The 17,933-nt window shown below is 39.6% G+C and overlaps 1 protein-coding gene across 1 annotated transcript in view; it reads left to right on the top strand.

Annotated features, from left to right (window-relative positions):
• Positions 1–17,933, top strand: part of ddb1 (damage-specific DNA binding protein 1) — a 50,423-nt gene that overhangs the window by 14,234 nt on the left and 18,256 nt on the right. Inside the window, exons 10-16 of the mRNA XM_084945772.1 lie at positions 2,035–2,137; positions 2,863–2,938; positions 3,025–3,133; positions 6,667–6,845; positions 10,340–10,503; positions 13,869–13,976; positions 17,552–17,759. Of these exons, the coding sequence (XP_084801898.1) occupies positions 2,035–2,137; positions 2,863–2,938; positions 3,025–3,133; positions 6,667–6,845; positions 10,340–10,503; positions 13,869–13,976; positions 17,552–17,759 (947 nt within the window). The remainder of the gene's footprint in view (positions 1–2,034; positions 2,138–2,862; positions 2,939–3,024; positions 3,134–6,666; positions 6,846–10,339; positions 10,504–13,868; positions 13,977–17,551; positions 17,760–17,933) is intronic.

The following is a 17,933-nucleotide window of genomic DNA, read 5'->3' as shown; positions in this document are numbered from 1 at the left end:
AAAGCCAGATTGCTTTGAATGTAATTTCCTCTAATAATATTTACACCCTTTCAAACTGACGGTGAAGACCCTGTCCCTGTCTGCATGTATCCCAACAATCCATCATCTTCAGCACTTGTGTGTGCTTAGTTCTGTTTACCTTGAGCAGATATCAAACCATTTGTATTCGGGATACAATGTGATCTAGCTTGTACTGCATGATAATGCCAGATTTAAAATGGAGCCACAAATCCAGAAAATGTTCTCTTATTTCTCAAAATATAATGCTTATGTTAAAATGCAACCATGTCATGGCATGTTCTTCAACACATAACTGCAGGTATCTACTACAAAAAACCCCAAAACAAACCAATTTCTAATTTGAACATTTGTCCTCCTTTGTGTTGAATCACTGGGGCACAGGGAGATGCAGTACAGAAGGTTTTGTTGGCAGAGTTTGACACCAGGCCTCAGGGTATTTGATGTGGTTCCAAAGGCAGCGGTCCACTAGAGCACTGAGCCACTCTACTGGGTACAGACGAGCGCAGCATCAGCCACTGCCTGCATTCATCCATTCTCTCTAATTCAAGGGCCAGAAATAAATCCAGTCACAATTGTTTTAATTTGCCATTAGCTGCAAATCTGGAAAGCATTTGACCCGGTTAATTAATGCAAACACATTGCAACGCAGTTAAGATGGCAGATGATTGACATGGCGCAGGAGAAAATATAACACGACCTCTCTCAGATAAATCATAATAGGGGTTGTGCTCATAGATGTGCAACAGAAGATAATGCAGTCGGCCCCACGAGAGTGTGGCTTAGTGTGTGAGGGCATTCGAAAACATGCTCAAGGGAGCGAGGTGGGTTGCCAAGATCATCATGACTGTTTCTATTGGGAGGAAACTGTTGGGTGGCAGGTGGTAGACGCTGAGATTATGCAGGCTCTGGTATTAATCCTGTTAGTGTACCATGACTGGATGCATAAATAACATTCTGGTGCTCTCCAGTCATACTGTACAGGCAGTTATTTACCTTCAGGCTGCTGGATCTCAACAGTGTGATGTTTATAATGGCAGTCTCAGAGACGCTCTACTGTGAGCCAGTTCACAATTTCTACAAACTACATTTTAGTTGTATTGATGTCTGCTTTACTATCGAAACCATATAAGAAGGATTTCTGCACTTTTATGACTTTTTATGACAAGTACTTAAACTAGGTCTTTTAGCATTAATGATAATAATGTGTCTGACTGAATTTTAACCAAAATACCAACATTTGGGGGGTTTGTTTGTTTTAAACTGCTTTCTCTTGGCACTGAAGCACTCATTTAGTACAAAATCTTTAAGCTATGAAATTGTTATTTTTTGTTTTTGTGTTTCTGCCCATTAATATCTTATTCACAAAGAACAAAAATATTTAACTATTCCAGAGTCTTTTATGTCTTCATTACACTGAATTTGAACCTTTAGCTACCACAGCAGCAGATGGATATCTTTTACTGACTACTGATTGGCTCATAACATTCAGCACACCCAGTATTAGCCAATACCAACTTAAGGCTGATATATCTGTGCATCCCTAATGTTATCACATTTTACAGTTAGGAAATTAATGGAGAAAATTAATCGCTGATTAACTGAATAGTTATAACAACAATGCAGTGAGCAAGTTAATTGCTGGGGTCTTTGAAACGTGAAGACATCGCTACAACATAGCCATATTATTTAAATGACTTCATTTGGGAGTAAAATGGTATGACTGACTGCTCATGTTTCTTGTCCCATTAGTCATGTCCTTGAGTTCAGATCTTTGCAGTTTTTGCTCACTCCCTTGTGATTAGTGACTGTAATGGACAGTTTTGTTACAGATGTGAATGATGTGTTAGAATATATTAAAAAGTTATAGATTGTGTGAAAGGATTCATTCTTTACAAAAACATAATAGTTGGTTGGAAGCAGAAATAAGGTGTTGTTTAATTGACAAAAAGGGGGAGGAAAGCAACAGCTCCATATCTCAATCTTTGTCTTAATGTCTCTCTTTGGTGCTTTCAGCTGGTGACATGCTCAGGTGCATTTAAAGAGGGCTCTCTTCGGATAATCCGCAATGGCATTGGAATTCATGAGCATGCCAGCATTGACTTGCCAGGAATCAAAGGTTTGTGTGTTTTGTGTGTGTAAGTCTGTGTCTCATCAGCCATCTCCCTCTCGAGCCTTGACTTTATTTGGACCGTAATATTCTACTAACTTCAGAGTAGAGCCACTTCACCCCACACATCTGTTTGCCTCTGCTGGCCAAGATGCCAGCTGTTGCTCGTTCAGGTTTGGCACGTGAACAGGAACAGATGGCTCCGATGTCATAGGTCTTCCCTCTGCACTTTCTGAATAACAGGAACATTGCCAAGGTTTGGTTTGGAGGCATTTGTTTTAATTTAGAAAATCAAAGTGCTCTGCAGTGTCTGCTATGGTAAGCAGACAATTTTAGGAAGCTCGTCAGGTTTTAACGACAGCAGACACCTCTTAATCCCAGAAAATTAGGTTTCTCTCAAAGGACTCTTCTCCGGTGCTTGAATGAGACACACAGGCCAGTTAAGGTCTGCTCACACTTGTTAGTTTATAGCTCTTTATCGACCATCTATGCCCTAAAAGAGTTAGCTGCTGGCTCTTGCCCCTGGCCTCTTTTATGAGAGGCAATTATTTACTTAGGTAATCAATGGCTCCTCGAGAGTGATTTGCAACCTGTACATCCTCCAACATGTTAACATTTGACAAATGGAATAGTTTAACATTGGGCACTGTCTTGATATTGCATTTCTTTTATTTCTTTGCAAATTGGTGCTGAAAGTAACTTTTTCAGTCTAACACTCTCAAATTCCCTTCAAGGTCTGTGGCCTCTCCGCTCTGAGGCGGGCAGAGAGACAGATGACATGCTGGTGCTGTCTTTTGTGGGTCAGACACGGTGAGCATTTGTGCAGAATGCCAGATAAGGACAGGGTCAATTTTGAAAATGCGTGTCTTATCTCAAGAGTATGTTTTCCCCCCCAGAGTGTTGATGCTGAGTGGTGAGGAAGTTGAGGAGACTGAGCTTCCAGGCTTTGTTGACAACCAGCAGACATTTTACTGTGGAAATGTGGCACACCAACAACTTATTCAGGTTTGTATGCACACATGCACATATCTGTTATATATAAAGTACGGGGTCTGTTCATGCTTTGGAAAGTAAGAATACCCTTTCGTTTCATAAATTCTAAATTAATTATTCAGCTGTGGCCTTGTGCCATTTAATAACATATCCTTTGGCGGAGCTGAATCATGCATGATTAAAAGGGCCAGTTCTGAATGTGAAGAGTTCAAAAAGACTTCATGTATTTTATACTTAATATAAATATTTTACTTCATTTAATCTCAAGTTTCATCCTCCCTTTTGGAAATGTGGATGAATCCTGCTGGGAATTCTGCCAAATGTTACACCCTCAACCATTAATCTTTAGGTTATGAAAACTCTGCTCGTATTTCAGTGCTGGGGTTTTTTACTAACTCGTACACTTCATGTGTTTATATTGAATACATTTTGACGTTATTATCTAGGGATGGGTATCGTTTAGGTTTTATCCGATACCGGTGCCAAACCGGTACTTTTGAAACGGTGCCGGTGCTTAAACGGTGCTCAAACCGGTGCTTAAAGAATGGAGAACACAAAATTGGTCCAAAAACCTCTCATGTTCAGCTGTTTTTTTTGTAAAAAGATAACAATGTTAGCCTTTTCTGCAGCTATGGGGCATATATGGTATCACTCTTGGCTGGAAGCAGTACTTAATCAATGGAAAAAACACAAACTTTGTCCAAAAACCTCTCATGTTTAGCTGTTTTCCACTTTTTCTTTGGTCATTTTAGCCTTTTTGGCCAGGGTGAAGGGAGTATCTGCCATCAAACAAGAAGACAGCCGCATGTAGCTATGATGATGTTTGCTAGTTCACCTTACATGCATCAATGTAATAACGTGGTTAGCCTACTCAACGTAAATTACACACGAACAACATTAAGCTACTCACGCAGAGAAGAACGGCTGCTGCTGCCATCATCATCCGTCATCATTTCTGCTACACTGGCAGGGCTAGGGGCCAGGACTCTCCTCTTCGGGTTTTTGGGGGATGTTGCTAACACCGGGTCCGATAACAGGCACCACACCCGCAGTAGATGTGCTCGGTGTGAGGTCTCGCAGCAAGCTATCAAATACGGCGCATTTCTCGGCTTTTAAAAAAAACGCTATGCGTCGCCAGGTGTTTCATCAGATTCGAGGTGTTACCTCCTTTGCACAGTATCACCTTAAAGCACTTGTTGCAGGCTGCTGAGTTTGCATATTTTGCTGTTAAGTACAGCCAGACTTTTGACCGCTTTGCCTTGGGCATTTTTAATCTGTAGCTCTGCTCTAAAAGAACGTACGTACCTGGATCCGCCTACTATCCTCGGAAACGTAAAATGATTGGCTAGAATCTAAAGTGTATCACAGCTCAGGAAAAAAAAGCACCGAAATAAAGCACCGAAATGTGCGCTGCTTTTCGGTCTGGTTACTACCGTTTATGTCAGAACCGGTGCCATCATGGCACCAGATACCGGTACCCATCCCTATTATTATCTGACTGAATGTTGCTACGCCACTCATTGTTTTGGCCCTTCAGTTGAGTTTTCCTTACGTTTGCATTAAAGCCACCAGTGGTAGAGGGGTTGTCCCGAAAGGACACTACAGCATAGTATTAGATGGCACTGGTGACATGAGAACACTAAAGACTGTGTTACTTTTTAGTGGTAGTGTCCAAATTTGAAAGTTTGTAAAATTCACATTAAATATTGCTGTAATAGGAAATTGTCAACATAGGATTATTATTTACCTAATTACTCGGTGTGCCATGAACATGCTCATAGCACTAAACTCAGAATGAATGGCTGACTTGGTACCTATTTGCAGCTTTTAGCCTTATTTTAGCTCATTAGTTTTGGTTCAACATCCTGCACATAGGCCATGTGCTTCACTGCTCTAATTAATGTCACAATAAAAGCTCTAGGCAGCTGATTCCAGTAAACAAGCTCAGACAAGCCAACTATGCATACTTACACGAAACTGCAAAAAGTCTGAAAAAGGAGCTGGTAAACAATGCTGATATTTCTCTCAGAAGCAGTAAAACACCACATAAACACCTACAAGTGGCAACAAACACAGTTTCAGAGGGATGCTTATGTTGTCTATTTGCCATTGCAAACACCAGTATGATTAACCATCATATCATAGGTAGTTTCCAAAGGGGTGCACTACAAAGCAAGACTGGGTTAGCGAGCTTTGTCAATCTTAAAGTCAGATTTTCTGTGTTACAAAAGTGGCTCTCTTTATATGTGGATGAACCACCGTTGTAACTTATGCCTAATTCATAATTTGGTTGGATAGCTTTGTCTCACGCTTTCGTAGATTATTTGCAGCATGTTTTAAGGTCAGTAAAGATTCTCTTCATTTTATTTGTGTAAGTTGTTGAGCTGTACATTACTAACATCACATGAAGCTCAACCGTGAAGTTACAACAGTGTAAACTTTGCATTATTCTCTCACTGGAATGTCCTTTTAGTTCATTAGGTGATTTTAAACAAAGTCTAAATGTTGTTATACTTGATGCTAATCTACTGCAATTCCAAAAGATCCACTTGGAAGTGCAGATGCTATAACACAGAATACATAGCTCTCTAATGTGCAACCATCACATTAGTAATAAACAGCAGCACTGAGCACACTTGGCATAAAATGAGCATAAAATAATTAACTTATATACTGTTCTGTGCACTAAATCCCAACATTATTTTCTGCAGCATTAATTTGCCGTTGTATTTACAACAGTGTTGCATTTTACTGCCGTGCATGATTTATTTATTTTTTCTTCTCTTTTTCTTATCAAACTGTATTTGTGCTGCAGCATGAGGTTTTGCATTGTCTAAACGGTGCACTACCTTCACTTCTTAATGTTTGTACCTGCTGCAGTCTGTAATTAGGGCTTCTTCAGCTCCTTTGTCCTGTCTTGCTTTTTCACTGCTGTATAGTAGCACTCCCCTTTTACAATACACCATTATATTTTAAACATTGCATTTGTCTTGCTACCTAACCTCAGGGTCTTTTGTGGGACGTGAAATACAAATGCAATGAAATGAACCGTTACAACAATAGTAATATCATGACTATATGTTACAATGACATTTGGTTTTGTTGTTTCACAAAAGTGATTTCTGGGAGCAAACAAATGGCAGCCATTCATCCTTCATGTTTCTTTTAATCATACTATATTTCTTGACATTTGTATTGTAGTTAAACTGCTTTATTTTCTAATAAGCATGTTACTGAAGCCTTTGCTTTGTCTTCATTTGTTTTTATCTTGCTTTTATCTTTTATCTTTAAGTCTAGCGTCAGCTCTATAAGTATGAATGGAAGTGTTTTAAAGCAGTCTTAGCATCTGATATGTTAACGGTGCTAAATCAGTGGAATTCATTATATGGGAAATTTTATGTAAGAAATTAGAAGAAGGATGAAACCTCTTTGGTTTTTCATAGATTAAGATATTCTGTGCAATAAGATATTCTTTAAAATACTTTCTAGCTCACAGTTTCTTTGTCATCTGTGGAAACACCAAATAACAAATAATGTTTCTCCAGATCACATCAGGCTCTGTGCGCCTGGTGCTTCAGGACAGCAAGACGTTGGTGAGTGAATGGAAGGAGCCACAGGGCAGGAACATCAGTGTGGCTGCGTGCAACCACACCCAAGTGGTGCTTGCTGTGGGGCGAGCCCTCTACTACCTGCAGATCCTAGCTGGAGAGCTCAAACAGATCAGGTAGGACATAAATGGGGACTTATTAACATTTTTTTATTCACTGTTAAAACCCACTTCCCACTGCGCATCTGTAACCGGAAGGCTGCCGGTTCGATCCCCGGGCTCTCTGTCCTGGTCGTTGTGTCCTTGGGCAAGACACTTCACCTGCCGCCTACTGCTGTTGGCCAGAGGGGCCGATGGCGCGATATGGCAGCCTCGCTTCTGTCAGTCTGCCCTAGGGCAGCTGTGGCTACAACCGTAGCTTGCCTCCACCAGTGAGTGAATGAATAGTGGCATTGTAAAGCGCTTTGGGTGCCTTGAAAAGCGCTATATAAATCCAATCCATTATTATTATTATTATTACTTCCAGTCTTTCCACAAAGCCAACTGGCTGCTCACTTAGCTGCATAATTATCATGGAAAGCCTTAGTGAGCAAATATGAGCAGCTTGCGAGTTCACAAGTATGTCCAATGTCCAATCTCATCATTTTCACTGGGACCTCGATACAGATTCACTTGAGCAATAAAGCTATATACTGCATTTAATGCTATTCAGTTATCTGAGTGCAGAGACTTAAATCTTGTCCTATTAATAAAAAGTGAACTCTTAATTCAGGATGTTGGGCTCAAATGTTTCGTAAAGAAATTTCTATATAACTATTAGACTATTTTCAGGTTATTTGAATATTCAATATGATACATTTGACTGCATATGCAATGCCCAACAGAACAGAGGTATGGAAGCTTATTAACAAAGGTTAATTAACTCTATCCCCAGTAGTTCATTAGTCTCACAGTTATGTGTTTTTTGTTTTTTTTGTTTTTTAATATATGTTGCAGGAGGATAGTGGAGTTACTTTTTATTGTTGTTCTTTCACGTTGCTGCTCTGGTTTCCTGGTATGACTGTCTTTCGGCCCTTTTGCAGTAATGTATGTACTATTTCACAGTAGTTTAGAAGAGAAGGATGCACAGTTGTAAAGCTTGCCACCAGGGCTGCTTGAGGAACACTGTGTTTGTTTGCAGTGGGTGTTCGTAAATGATGAAATGGAGACAGAGGGAAGAGTCTTAAACAGAGGCTTTGAAATAATGTTTGGGCTGCATCAATAAGCAGCTGGTTTGCTGTGTGTGTCACAAAAATCTGTGTAAACCAGAAAGTCACTGTTGGCTTAAAGGTGTGTACAGGACTCTAATGCTCTCCTCTAATATAATTAAAGTGCGAGTACTCACCTTGGACAGTGATTATTCATTATATTTGCATTGTTGAGTAGCCTTGTTCCATTACAATGCAGTTCATTGGCCATTTTAATTAAAAAGTGAAAAGGTTCTTTTCTTGTCATTTTATTCAAAGCTTTCTTTGTAGTAATGACAAATTTAGATGTTTGACCTTCATTGTACAGATTGATGTGTGATACTAAAGGCTGTTTTTTAAAATCATTTTAATGACAGTGAATTAAAGATTTTATACCAGGGAATTTAACTTGATGTCCTTTATAATTCAAAGCTTAGAATATTTTCCATCTTCAAAATTATTGGTATGTTTAGATCTGCTTATCAAGTTTAGCATTAGACATTTTAAAATGATTTAAAGAAAAGGCCTCTTGTGGCATCTGTAATTTTATATTTCCACATTGATACTGTATGTCCTGATGTTGTGCTTTTACTCAGCAAGCATATACACCCACACTAATGGGGTTTGTCATTAAAGATATATATTTTCAGCAGAGCATAAACAAGGAAGGTAAACTGTATGACTGACACTCATCTTTGAGAAGGAAGTTTTGTTGTTGGAGTTCACCCCATGTCTGCAAAGTTGGGTATTCCAACTTTCTCCTCCAGTCCAAAGGCATGCATGTTAGGTTAATTTGTGATTCTAGATTGGCCATAGGTGTGAATGTGAGTGCGAATGTTTGTCTCTCTCTCTCTGTTAGCCCTGTGATTGACTAGTGCAGGGGTTGGCAACCCGCGGCTCCGGAGCCGCATGCGGCTCTTTAATCCTTATAGTGCGGCTCCGCGTGGTTTGGGAAAATAAATTAGAAGTATTTAGCTGAAGTGTATTTTACTTATGTTAGTTCTTTTTTAACTTGTAGTTCTAAATTGGAAGATTATTGTGATATTGAAATATAAAAATAAAATTATATTCTATTATTTTTTCATCGCTCAAAATAAGCGTCACACTGGCGGAAGCTGGATTACCCGCCGAAACGCCGTGCATTTATCGAGACGTTCAACCCCAGGTAGTCCAAATATGGATCTTCGGATCCACATTATGTCAGCAGCTATTCTCCACCGTGAACTATGTTAAAAACAAACACCGCTCACGCCTCACAGATGACAGCTTACAGTCCTGCGTAAAGATGAAAGTGACTTCGTACAGCCCCGATCTGCAGACGCTGTGCGCAGAGGTTCGGGACCAGAAGTCCCATTGTAAACATACCACGACAGACCCGACGATGTTTCCATGAACACGCTTTTCAGCATGTCTTTATTGACCACTTTTCACACACGGTTGCTGTACGCATACAGCCGGCTGTAGCTTTGCAGCTCACAGCCCGACACACACCAACACAACAGCATAGATAGCACAGACGTAAAGGCGGCGAGGCGTGATTGCAGGTGCCGCTCAGGTGTGTCGCCTCCCCTGCAGCGGCGCTGCAGACCACGCCCCGCCACACACATTAACCAGGTAAAATACATATTTAGGCAGAATTTTGCAAATATCTATTTTTCATCTTTTAGCAGCATAGTGCTTTTTTTCCACTTATTTTTTAAAAGTCAGGTCAAGGCTCCAAATTCCCAAAGGCGATATAAGGGTGGCGGCTCACAGCAGTTTTTGTTTGCTGGATCATTTTAGTTCAGCTGGGTGTCTTTCCTTTTGTTATATTTCTTTAAGAGTTCAAAGTGTGTTAATTACATAAAAAAAATTTAATTTTCTCTGTAGCACTTCATGGATTTCATAAGCAACACACCTTAGTTGTTCACACAAAGCATAAAGGTAAAAAAACAATATATACAGTGTTATCTTTATTTTAGATGTCAAAAAGTATTTGCGGCTCCCAGTGTTTTCTTTTGCGTGGAAACCGGGTCCAAATGGCTCTTTGGGTGTTAAAGGTTGCTGACCCCTGGACTAGTGTGATCGATCTGGTCAAAATGTACACTGCCTCTTCCTCTACAACACCAACCATTACTCTGAATTGAATAAGGTTGGTTGTTTGGTTGTCTGGCAATTTTAGCTGGTGTTAAACTGACTCATACTTATCAGTGTAACATTTCTCAGTTTGTATCTCACATTGAGGAAAAATTGATTAGAACTTCTTCTCCGTGTCAGTAACACAATTATCCCATTAGCTATTTTAGTCAGGTGTTTGTGTGTGTGTGTGTGTGTGTGTGTGTGTGTGTGTGTGTGTGTGTGTGTGTGTGTGTGTTTGTCTGTGCATGCCAAATTTGGTCACACTTCTTTTCACAATTTGCAGGGCAGCTTGCTACTGTTTTCTCAAATCCTCCTCACCTTTCTCAGTACCACAGAAATGGAGCATGAGGTCGCCTGCTTGGACATCACACCTCTTGGGGAGGGTGGCGGTGAGTCACCGCTCTGTGCTGTGGGACTCTGGACCGACATCTCAGCCCGTGTGCTCAAACTACCCTGTTTCACAGCCCTGCACAAGGAAATGCTCGGTGGAGGTGAGAGAAATGAGAAGCAGATTACCCAGACAGGAGCAGTGGAAAGCTGTGGCTTGTGGAGAGAGATGTCGATGGAAATAATGCCATTCAAGTATATTTGTGTTGCACAGTAGTGCATACATGGTCCGCACAATTGTACAAAAGCAGCAATTCCTGAACTGTTTTCAGAAAGTATGAATAACATGAACTTTGAGGTCTCAATATCACTGTGACCACAGTAATTTACTAACATGAGTGTTGTAAAATTTTTAAGCAAAAGCCTAATCCCAATAAGATTTGATAGCAAAAATAATATTAAGAATACTGAAACAGGAACAAACTTCATTTGAGGAAGCTGTTTTTACAGAATTTCTCAAACATACCTGCCACAGAAAAGGCAAACAATATAAAATACTTTGGTTCACATTGATCTACTGAACTGATTCCATTTTTTATGTGCATGGTTTATTTGAAGAGATGTGGATCTCTCTAAATAAAAAATCTTACATTTCTTCAATTTAGGTCTGTGATGGTTGGGGGAAAAAAGTCAAATCCAACAAACAGTTGAGTTAGATACTAAGCTTAACATGGGAGAAAATGATAGCCTGGCTTTGTCAAATGGTAAAAAAAAATATGCCTACTAGCACCTTTTAAAAGTTCAGGAATGAACTTTTTATATTAAGTTTTTTTTTATATGAGAGCAGTAACTCTTCTCTTGTTGCCTTCAACTGCTCCCAGCTAAGAAATACTCCTACAGAAACTGACCTCTGAAACAGCTAGTTGTTGATTTTTGTGCTCAGAAATAAGCATGTTGATTTGTGACCGGACAGAACTGGACAAAACAAAAAAATAGTGAAACTATTGCTTTAAGAATTTTAATAAATCACTCCAAGGCATGGGTCCATAATAGTGCAGTAATGGCTTCAGTGAAATGGATTGTATCTCCAGTTTCCAGTTTAATAGATGTAAATGGCATCTCACATGAAGCAGCTCATTTTAGCAAGTACTTGATGAGTGCTTAAGCATTAAATATGCTGCTAATCTAAATGCATTTAATGCACCACTTATACACTTGAGAAGAATTTAAACTTGGAATGTTTAAAGTATGCAAGAGAGGACTTGAATACTTTTTGGGTTGAACTTATGAAAAAGTCAGCAGTTACTGGAAAAAAAATAATTCATAACAGTGAACTGGCACTGGCAGGCCTCTTACTTTCCATAAAGAACAACTCCACAGTCTTCCCCACAGTGTCACACTTTATTTTCCAACTGTGTTTGATTGACAGATGCTCAGTGAACAAACTTTTTACACTTTTTTTGCCTGCTGCCATACAAACTACAGTCTGACTGCAGATTTTAAACTCGTAGCTAATATACAATACTGTGCAAAAGTCTTGAGCGACCCCTCATTATTGGTGTTCTTTAAAGATCCAGTGTTGTGTCCAGACGTAACGGACAATTTGACAGAATTAGATTCATATTGTATCTTTAGCCACTTTGTTACTAGCATCCTGTTGCAAAAATTCTTAATTTGTTCCCTTTTCTTTTTTTCTTTTTTTAGTTGAATCTATGAAAAATGCCAACGATAGCAGAGTTAGATAATCAGATTCTAAAGAACTATTAACTGAAAACTTTGCTTATCTCAGCATGGTTTGCAGCGTACCCTCATAAAATTCTGGAAATGTAGTCAAGAAGTTGTTCCAGGCCACAAATCTACAATCAGTTGATCCATCTGCTGTTCACTGCAGCTTCATCAGGAATGGTCTCAGGGCTGGTGTGAAGAAACTATTCTTATGGAAGGCAAACAAAGAGAAAATGCTGACAAGAACACAAGAATTGAAAATCTGTGACAAAGGTCTTATGGAGTGACGAATCCCAATTTGAAATGTTGGTTCAAATCATTTTCATTAATATGAGCAGGTCAGAAGAGAGGTGCAACAGTATCTGCAGCAATGGTTAGGAGCTACCTTTCAGCCAGTGATGTTGGAGATTTTATTAATATTAATGGAACTGATGGTAGAATGGTACTCTAAAATTGTGATCTATCATGCTTTATTGTATGTGTACAATGACAATAAAGGGCCATTCTGAAAAGTAAAAGTATGTCTAAAAAGAAAAACACAGTGGAACAGTATGAGTCATGGACTGGCCTCCCCAGAGCCCAAACCACAACTTCATTGAAGCAGTGTGGAATCATCTCAAGAAAGCCTTTATTTGTCACATGCAAGTTGCCCTGCAGCGAAATGGGACCCCCCGACCTTAGATACACAACACAGACATCACATGGGGAGACAGGTCGGAGACCGGTAGTATTATGGAAAAACACTGAAATGTACAATACAATGGACAAGACGAGGAGGGGGGAAAAAAAGAAACCTCTACTCATGCTGGGCTCCTATGGGTGGACAGCATGAGAACAGAAAACAAAAAACAACTCCTCTGCACAAAGAGCACATAAATGTCCACATCACAACATCATGAAGCACATGACAAGCAACAGGGGCGGGTAAGGGGTGAGAAGTAAGCCGATCCAGACACAGCCATCCTGCCCTGCAGCTATTCATCCAGCGCATTCATACAGCGCTGGGCCCAGGATGGCTGTGTCTTGACAGAGAACAGAACAAAAGGAAGCCAACATCTAAAGGAGAGCTTTGAATGTCCTTCAAGAAGCCTGGAGAACTGTTCCTGAAGACTACTTGAAGGAAAGCTTGTGCAAGAGAGAGTACAGGTTGTGTTGAAGAATAGAGGTAGTTATGCCACTATTTTTGCCTTAATACTGTCTTTCCATGTATGTTTGGACATGTTTCAATAAATCATTGCACATATTTTCCTAGCATCCCATAAAGAAATAAGGGGTGGCTTGAGACTTCTGCACAGTACTGTAATACTCAACATGTTGACATTTTTAGATCTGTCAGTGGAAGCAGAATTTCAATACTTCGTCCCACTCCTGCCCTTAAGCTATGTTAGCTTTGTTACATTGATTGTGTTTTAGACCTTCTATGCATGTCCTTCAGAGTACATCTTCATGTTTGAACTTTAATCATTTGTCCTGCTCAGCTAAAAATAATTGATGTACACTTCTATCTGAACAGTGGTGCTTTTTGGTGAGTCAGCCAATAAGCACTTAATCAGAGCCAAAGTTGTTTTGATGTAACTGGCCTGCAGTCAAAGAAACCGGTGTTTGGGAAACTGAACAAAACTGAACTCTTTATATTTATCCTGAAGCATTCAAATGTTGTTTCTTTTAAAGTTACCACAGAGTCTGAATAAACCTGATTGATTTTTCTGACGGAGGTATTTTTACAGACATTTATCACTTTAGTATAGAACCAGTGACTCCAGAGTACAGCAAAAATAAATCACTTGTTTGTGTGTGTCCTCAGAAATCATTCCTCGCTCCATCCTAATGACCACCTTTGAAGGGAGCTACTACCTGCTGTGTGCCCTGGGAGATGGAGCACTCTTCTACTTTGGTCTGGATCTGCAGACTGGTAGGTCCTTCTCACTGTTACCGCTACAATCTTTAGACGAGAGCTTCTCAGACTTCTCCAGACTGATAAGGACCTTCAGGCTGGGCCACAGGCTGCTGTCTGTGAGCATTTTCATTTTTAGTTTATCATTTCTTGTCGACTTGCGTAACTGCCAGCACTATATTTGGATGTGTTGGTTCAGAAACTCTACTGCCTGAAGAAAGCTGTGTTATAAGTTTGATTGAAAGGCTGTCATTGAACTGTTAAAAGATTTTCAATGTGGTAAAGGCAGAAAAAAGCAGCAGTTTCACAGACAGGACCAAGGCAGCCTACATCAAGGCCAAGTGTGGCCAGAAGAATAGAAATATTAAAGGGTCTCTGACATGAGATGGATATATTTAAATGTATTATTATATAAATTATATAGTTTGAGTTTGAGTTGATATGAGTTGGTGTTGTTTATTGAAAAAGTTAGAATTTAGTTATGACACATAATTATTAGGGGTGCAATGATACTCGTATCGATATTGAACCGTTCGATACAGTGCTTTCGGTTCAGTACGCATATGTATCGAACAATACAAAATTTTTAATTTATTTTATCAACTTTTCTTCTGACGATGCTGTCTGTGTTGAGAGCTCAGTGGATCTGCGTTCGACTACTCCGCCTAGGCTGCACTGTCGAGCGCAGATCCACTGAGCGCAGGGCAAGCTAGCGAGACAGAAGTTAAGCTCTCGTTGGAACATGGCAAATTGAACCTCCCCCACCCTCATTCAGATCTGGCGTTTTGAACTATTTTGGTTTTCATGTGACGTATGACCCTGAAGGTAAGCGCGTCATGGACAAAAGTAAAACAGTATGTTGGATGTGCCACGCAATGCTCAATTACATTGGTGGGAACTAGTGCTTTAGCGCAGTTAGCTCGTTAACGTGTTGATGCCGTCCAGCCCCACGCACGGGGTGATCCGCGGTAGCTCGTTAACGGAGATTTGCCGTGTTGTGGCGTTAACGTCATTTCAGATTAACGCTGACAGCACTAGTGGGAACAAAATGAATATGACTGCACATTTACGCCGACATCATCCTAGTGCAAAGACAAGTGGAAGCAGACAAAAACAACAAGCACGCATGCTACAAACTTTACCGAGTCATTTAGACAGCCGTTAGCACATGATTCTCCTTATGGGGACCTGATATGTTTAATATGCTGCTGAGAGTATAGCCCAGAAGAAGCGTATAGTATAGCTTTTATTTTGGAAAGAGCCATTTCTCTGTAATAAACTCTCTTTTCCAAAGATGAGTGATTTCTCGATCAGATAGATTTATTATTTTATCCCTTTGTTGTTTCAGCAACATTAAATTTAAAAACTGTACTTTTGAGTTAAAATATATATTTATAATTTTAATAAATGACAAATTAAAAAAGCATGAACATTTTTTTGTATTGAAAAAATATCGAACTGTGACACCAAAGTATCGAACCGAACCGTGAATTTTGTGTATCATTGCACCCCTAATAATTATAATCAAATGTGATTTAGTTAGATATGGTCTGCTTTTAAACTTTGGCATTTCCCGAAGGAATTGTAAAAGGAGGACTTGAGAATGAGACAGTAAATGCTTTTCTGTGTTTAACCGTCTGCTTTTTGGTCCCGAAAAGATGCTGTGCAATTCAGTAAAGTCCAGTGAGTGTTTATATGTGCATTAGCTAATGCACTGAGGACTAGCAAAGACTTTCCACTAATTACCTCAGTTTTCATTTAGTATGCTGCGTCATTCACATCAGATCAAACGAATTTGACCATGTTATAGAGAAAGGGCTCTCTGGTAGCTTGCTTAACATTAATGTAGTATTTCTGATATTGCTAGTTAAAATAAAAGCTGCTTAGGCTGGTAACCTCTGAATTTTAGGTCTCAGGCTTCAAGACCACTTCATCATCCTGCACTTTCAACATGTTAGTATTTCCTTCTAATAAACATTCCCTGCCTGCTAAATGCTCAGCTCTTTCTAGTGCATAATCTCTGAGCCCAGAATACGACTGGATGGTGTCACTGAAATGATATCATGCAGTCAAGATACCCAGTTGAGGTCATTTCAGTAGTGTAAAAAAAAAAGTAAATTTAAAAGCCCCAGAAGACATTATACAACTGTTATCACAGGCGGTGCAGTCATTTGATGTAAATGTAGTTGAATAGTCCTGAACTGCTGCCAGACGAAACTAAAACTGATTTTTAGGTGTCTGTTTTTGAATTTTAAATGGCTGCATGCATTATCACTGTCTGATTTACCCAAACACATCTGGCAGTGTTTTACAGCGATCTTTGTAAGTTTTTGATTCTTATTCTTTATTACTGTATTAGAATAATGAATGTTATGTAAGTCACAACCAATCAGAACATTTAAATCCATTAATGCCTCTTAATCAAGACTTAATCTGTTCTGCCTCTACAGTTAAATGTAGGCATGTGCTGAGATGTAGTCCAATGGGGAGCCAGTTTGTTAACGTGTTCATTACTTATTGTGGAAATTATGAGGTCCATTAAAGTACAAAGATACATTTTCTAATTGCTCGTTTTGTCAGACCAGCAGTTCAAAGATGCCATATTTCATTTACAAACACATCACAAAGATTCCCCTGGGTCACCTGATCCAGGCCTAATTTTAAGCTTTGTTAAAAAGGACAGTGTTAAGCCTAATGTTTCCACAGAGGAGGGGCATAAAAGATGAAGGCTCTACCCTCCATTATAGTCTTATGAAATTTGAACTACAAATAAGCCAGTAGTTTGAAAGCGAAGTACTCTGTTAGGATAACAAGGTACTATGAGGTCTTTAAGATATGATGGGGTCAGATTATTCAAGATTTTGCATGTGAGGAAGATTTTATATTCTTAATTTAACAGGGAGCCAATGCAGAGAAGCTAAAATGGGAGAAAAATATGCTCTCTCTCTCTCTCTAGTCCCAGTTAGTACAATCACTGTAACGTTCTGAATCAGCTGATGGCTTTTCAAGCTTTTAGAGTGACCAGATAATAATGATTTACAACAGTCTGGAGCTAATCAATGTATAAACTAGCTTTTCAGCCTTACTTTAAGACAGGATTTTTCAGATTTTATCTCTACGCAAATTAATAAATAATTTATGTGTGTTCATATAAATATGGTTCAGTAATTCAGTCAAATTAAAGGCCAACGCCTGTGCAGGTTATTCTCTGTATACTGCTGTTATAACTACTGGCTGTACAAAAGATAAAGAAAAAACTGAATGGAGTGGTGAAACGTAATTAAAGCAGATGCTTTTATTCAGACCTCATGGGGCCACTGAATGGTTTGGTGAGCATTAAAAGCAACGTACACAAGGAGAACACAAGGGCAAAGCATTAATACTTAATGCCAGCGAGATCAACAAAAACTACCAAGTTGAATTTCGTGAACCCCCTGATAGAGCATTTGCTTTGGCAGAGGATGTGCTCTCAGTGCGTCTTTCTGGGTGGCTTAAAGGAACTTGGCAAAAGGCTCTTTTGACCCAAATATGGATGTAGACCCATTTCTCAAGCTGTTTCAAGTCTGTGGTTTGATCTCGTTTCCTTTTCCTAGGTGCCCTAAGCGAGCGTAAGAAGGTCACTCTTGGTACACAGCCCACTGTGCTGAGGACCTTCAGATCCCTGTCCACTTCCAATGTCTTTGCCTGCTCTGACCGACCCACTGTTATCTATTCCTCCAACCACAAGCTGGTGTTCTCCAATGTCAACCTCAAGGAGGTCAATTATATGTGCCCACTCAACTCTGAGGGCTACCCCGACAGGTCAGCAGCAGAACTTTTCTTCCCTTCATATTTTATCAGTGTGTGGTTTTATGGGAAATTCATCTGTTTTCTTTTCTGTGCTCTGAAGAGTTGGTAGCCGTAAGCCCTTAACGTCTTTTGTTTTGATCATCTAGCTGACAGAGCTGACTCAGATGTAGTCTCTTTTGATTACAG

This window comes from Perissodus microlepis, chromosome 1, assembly GCF_051167445.1.
Source record: "Perissodus microlepis isolate ML-2025 ecotype Zambia chromosome 1, ASM5116744v1, whole genome shotgun sequence".
Lineage (NCBI taxonomy): Eukaryota > Metazoa > Chordata > Actinopteri > Cichliformes > Cichlidae > Perissodus > Perissodus microlepis.
This window is presented reverse-complemented; position numbering and strand designations above follow the sequence as displayed.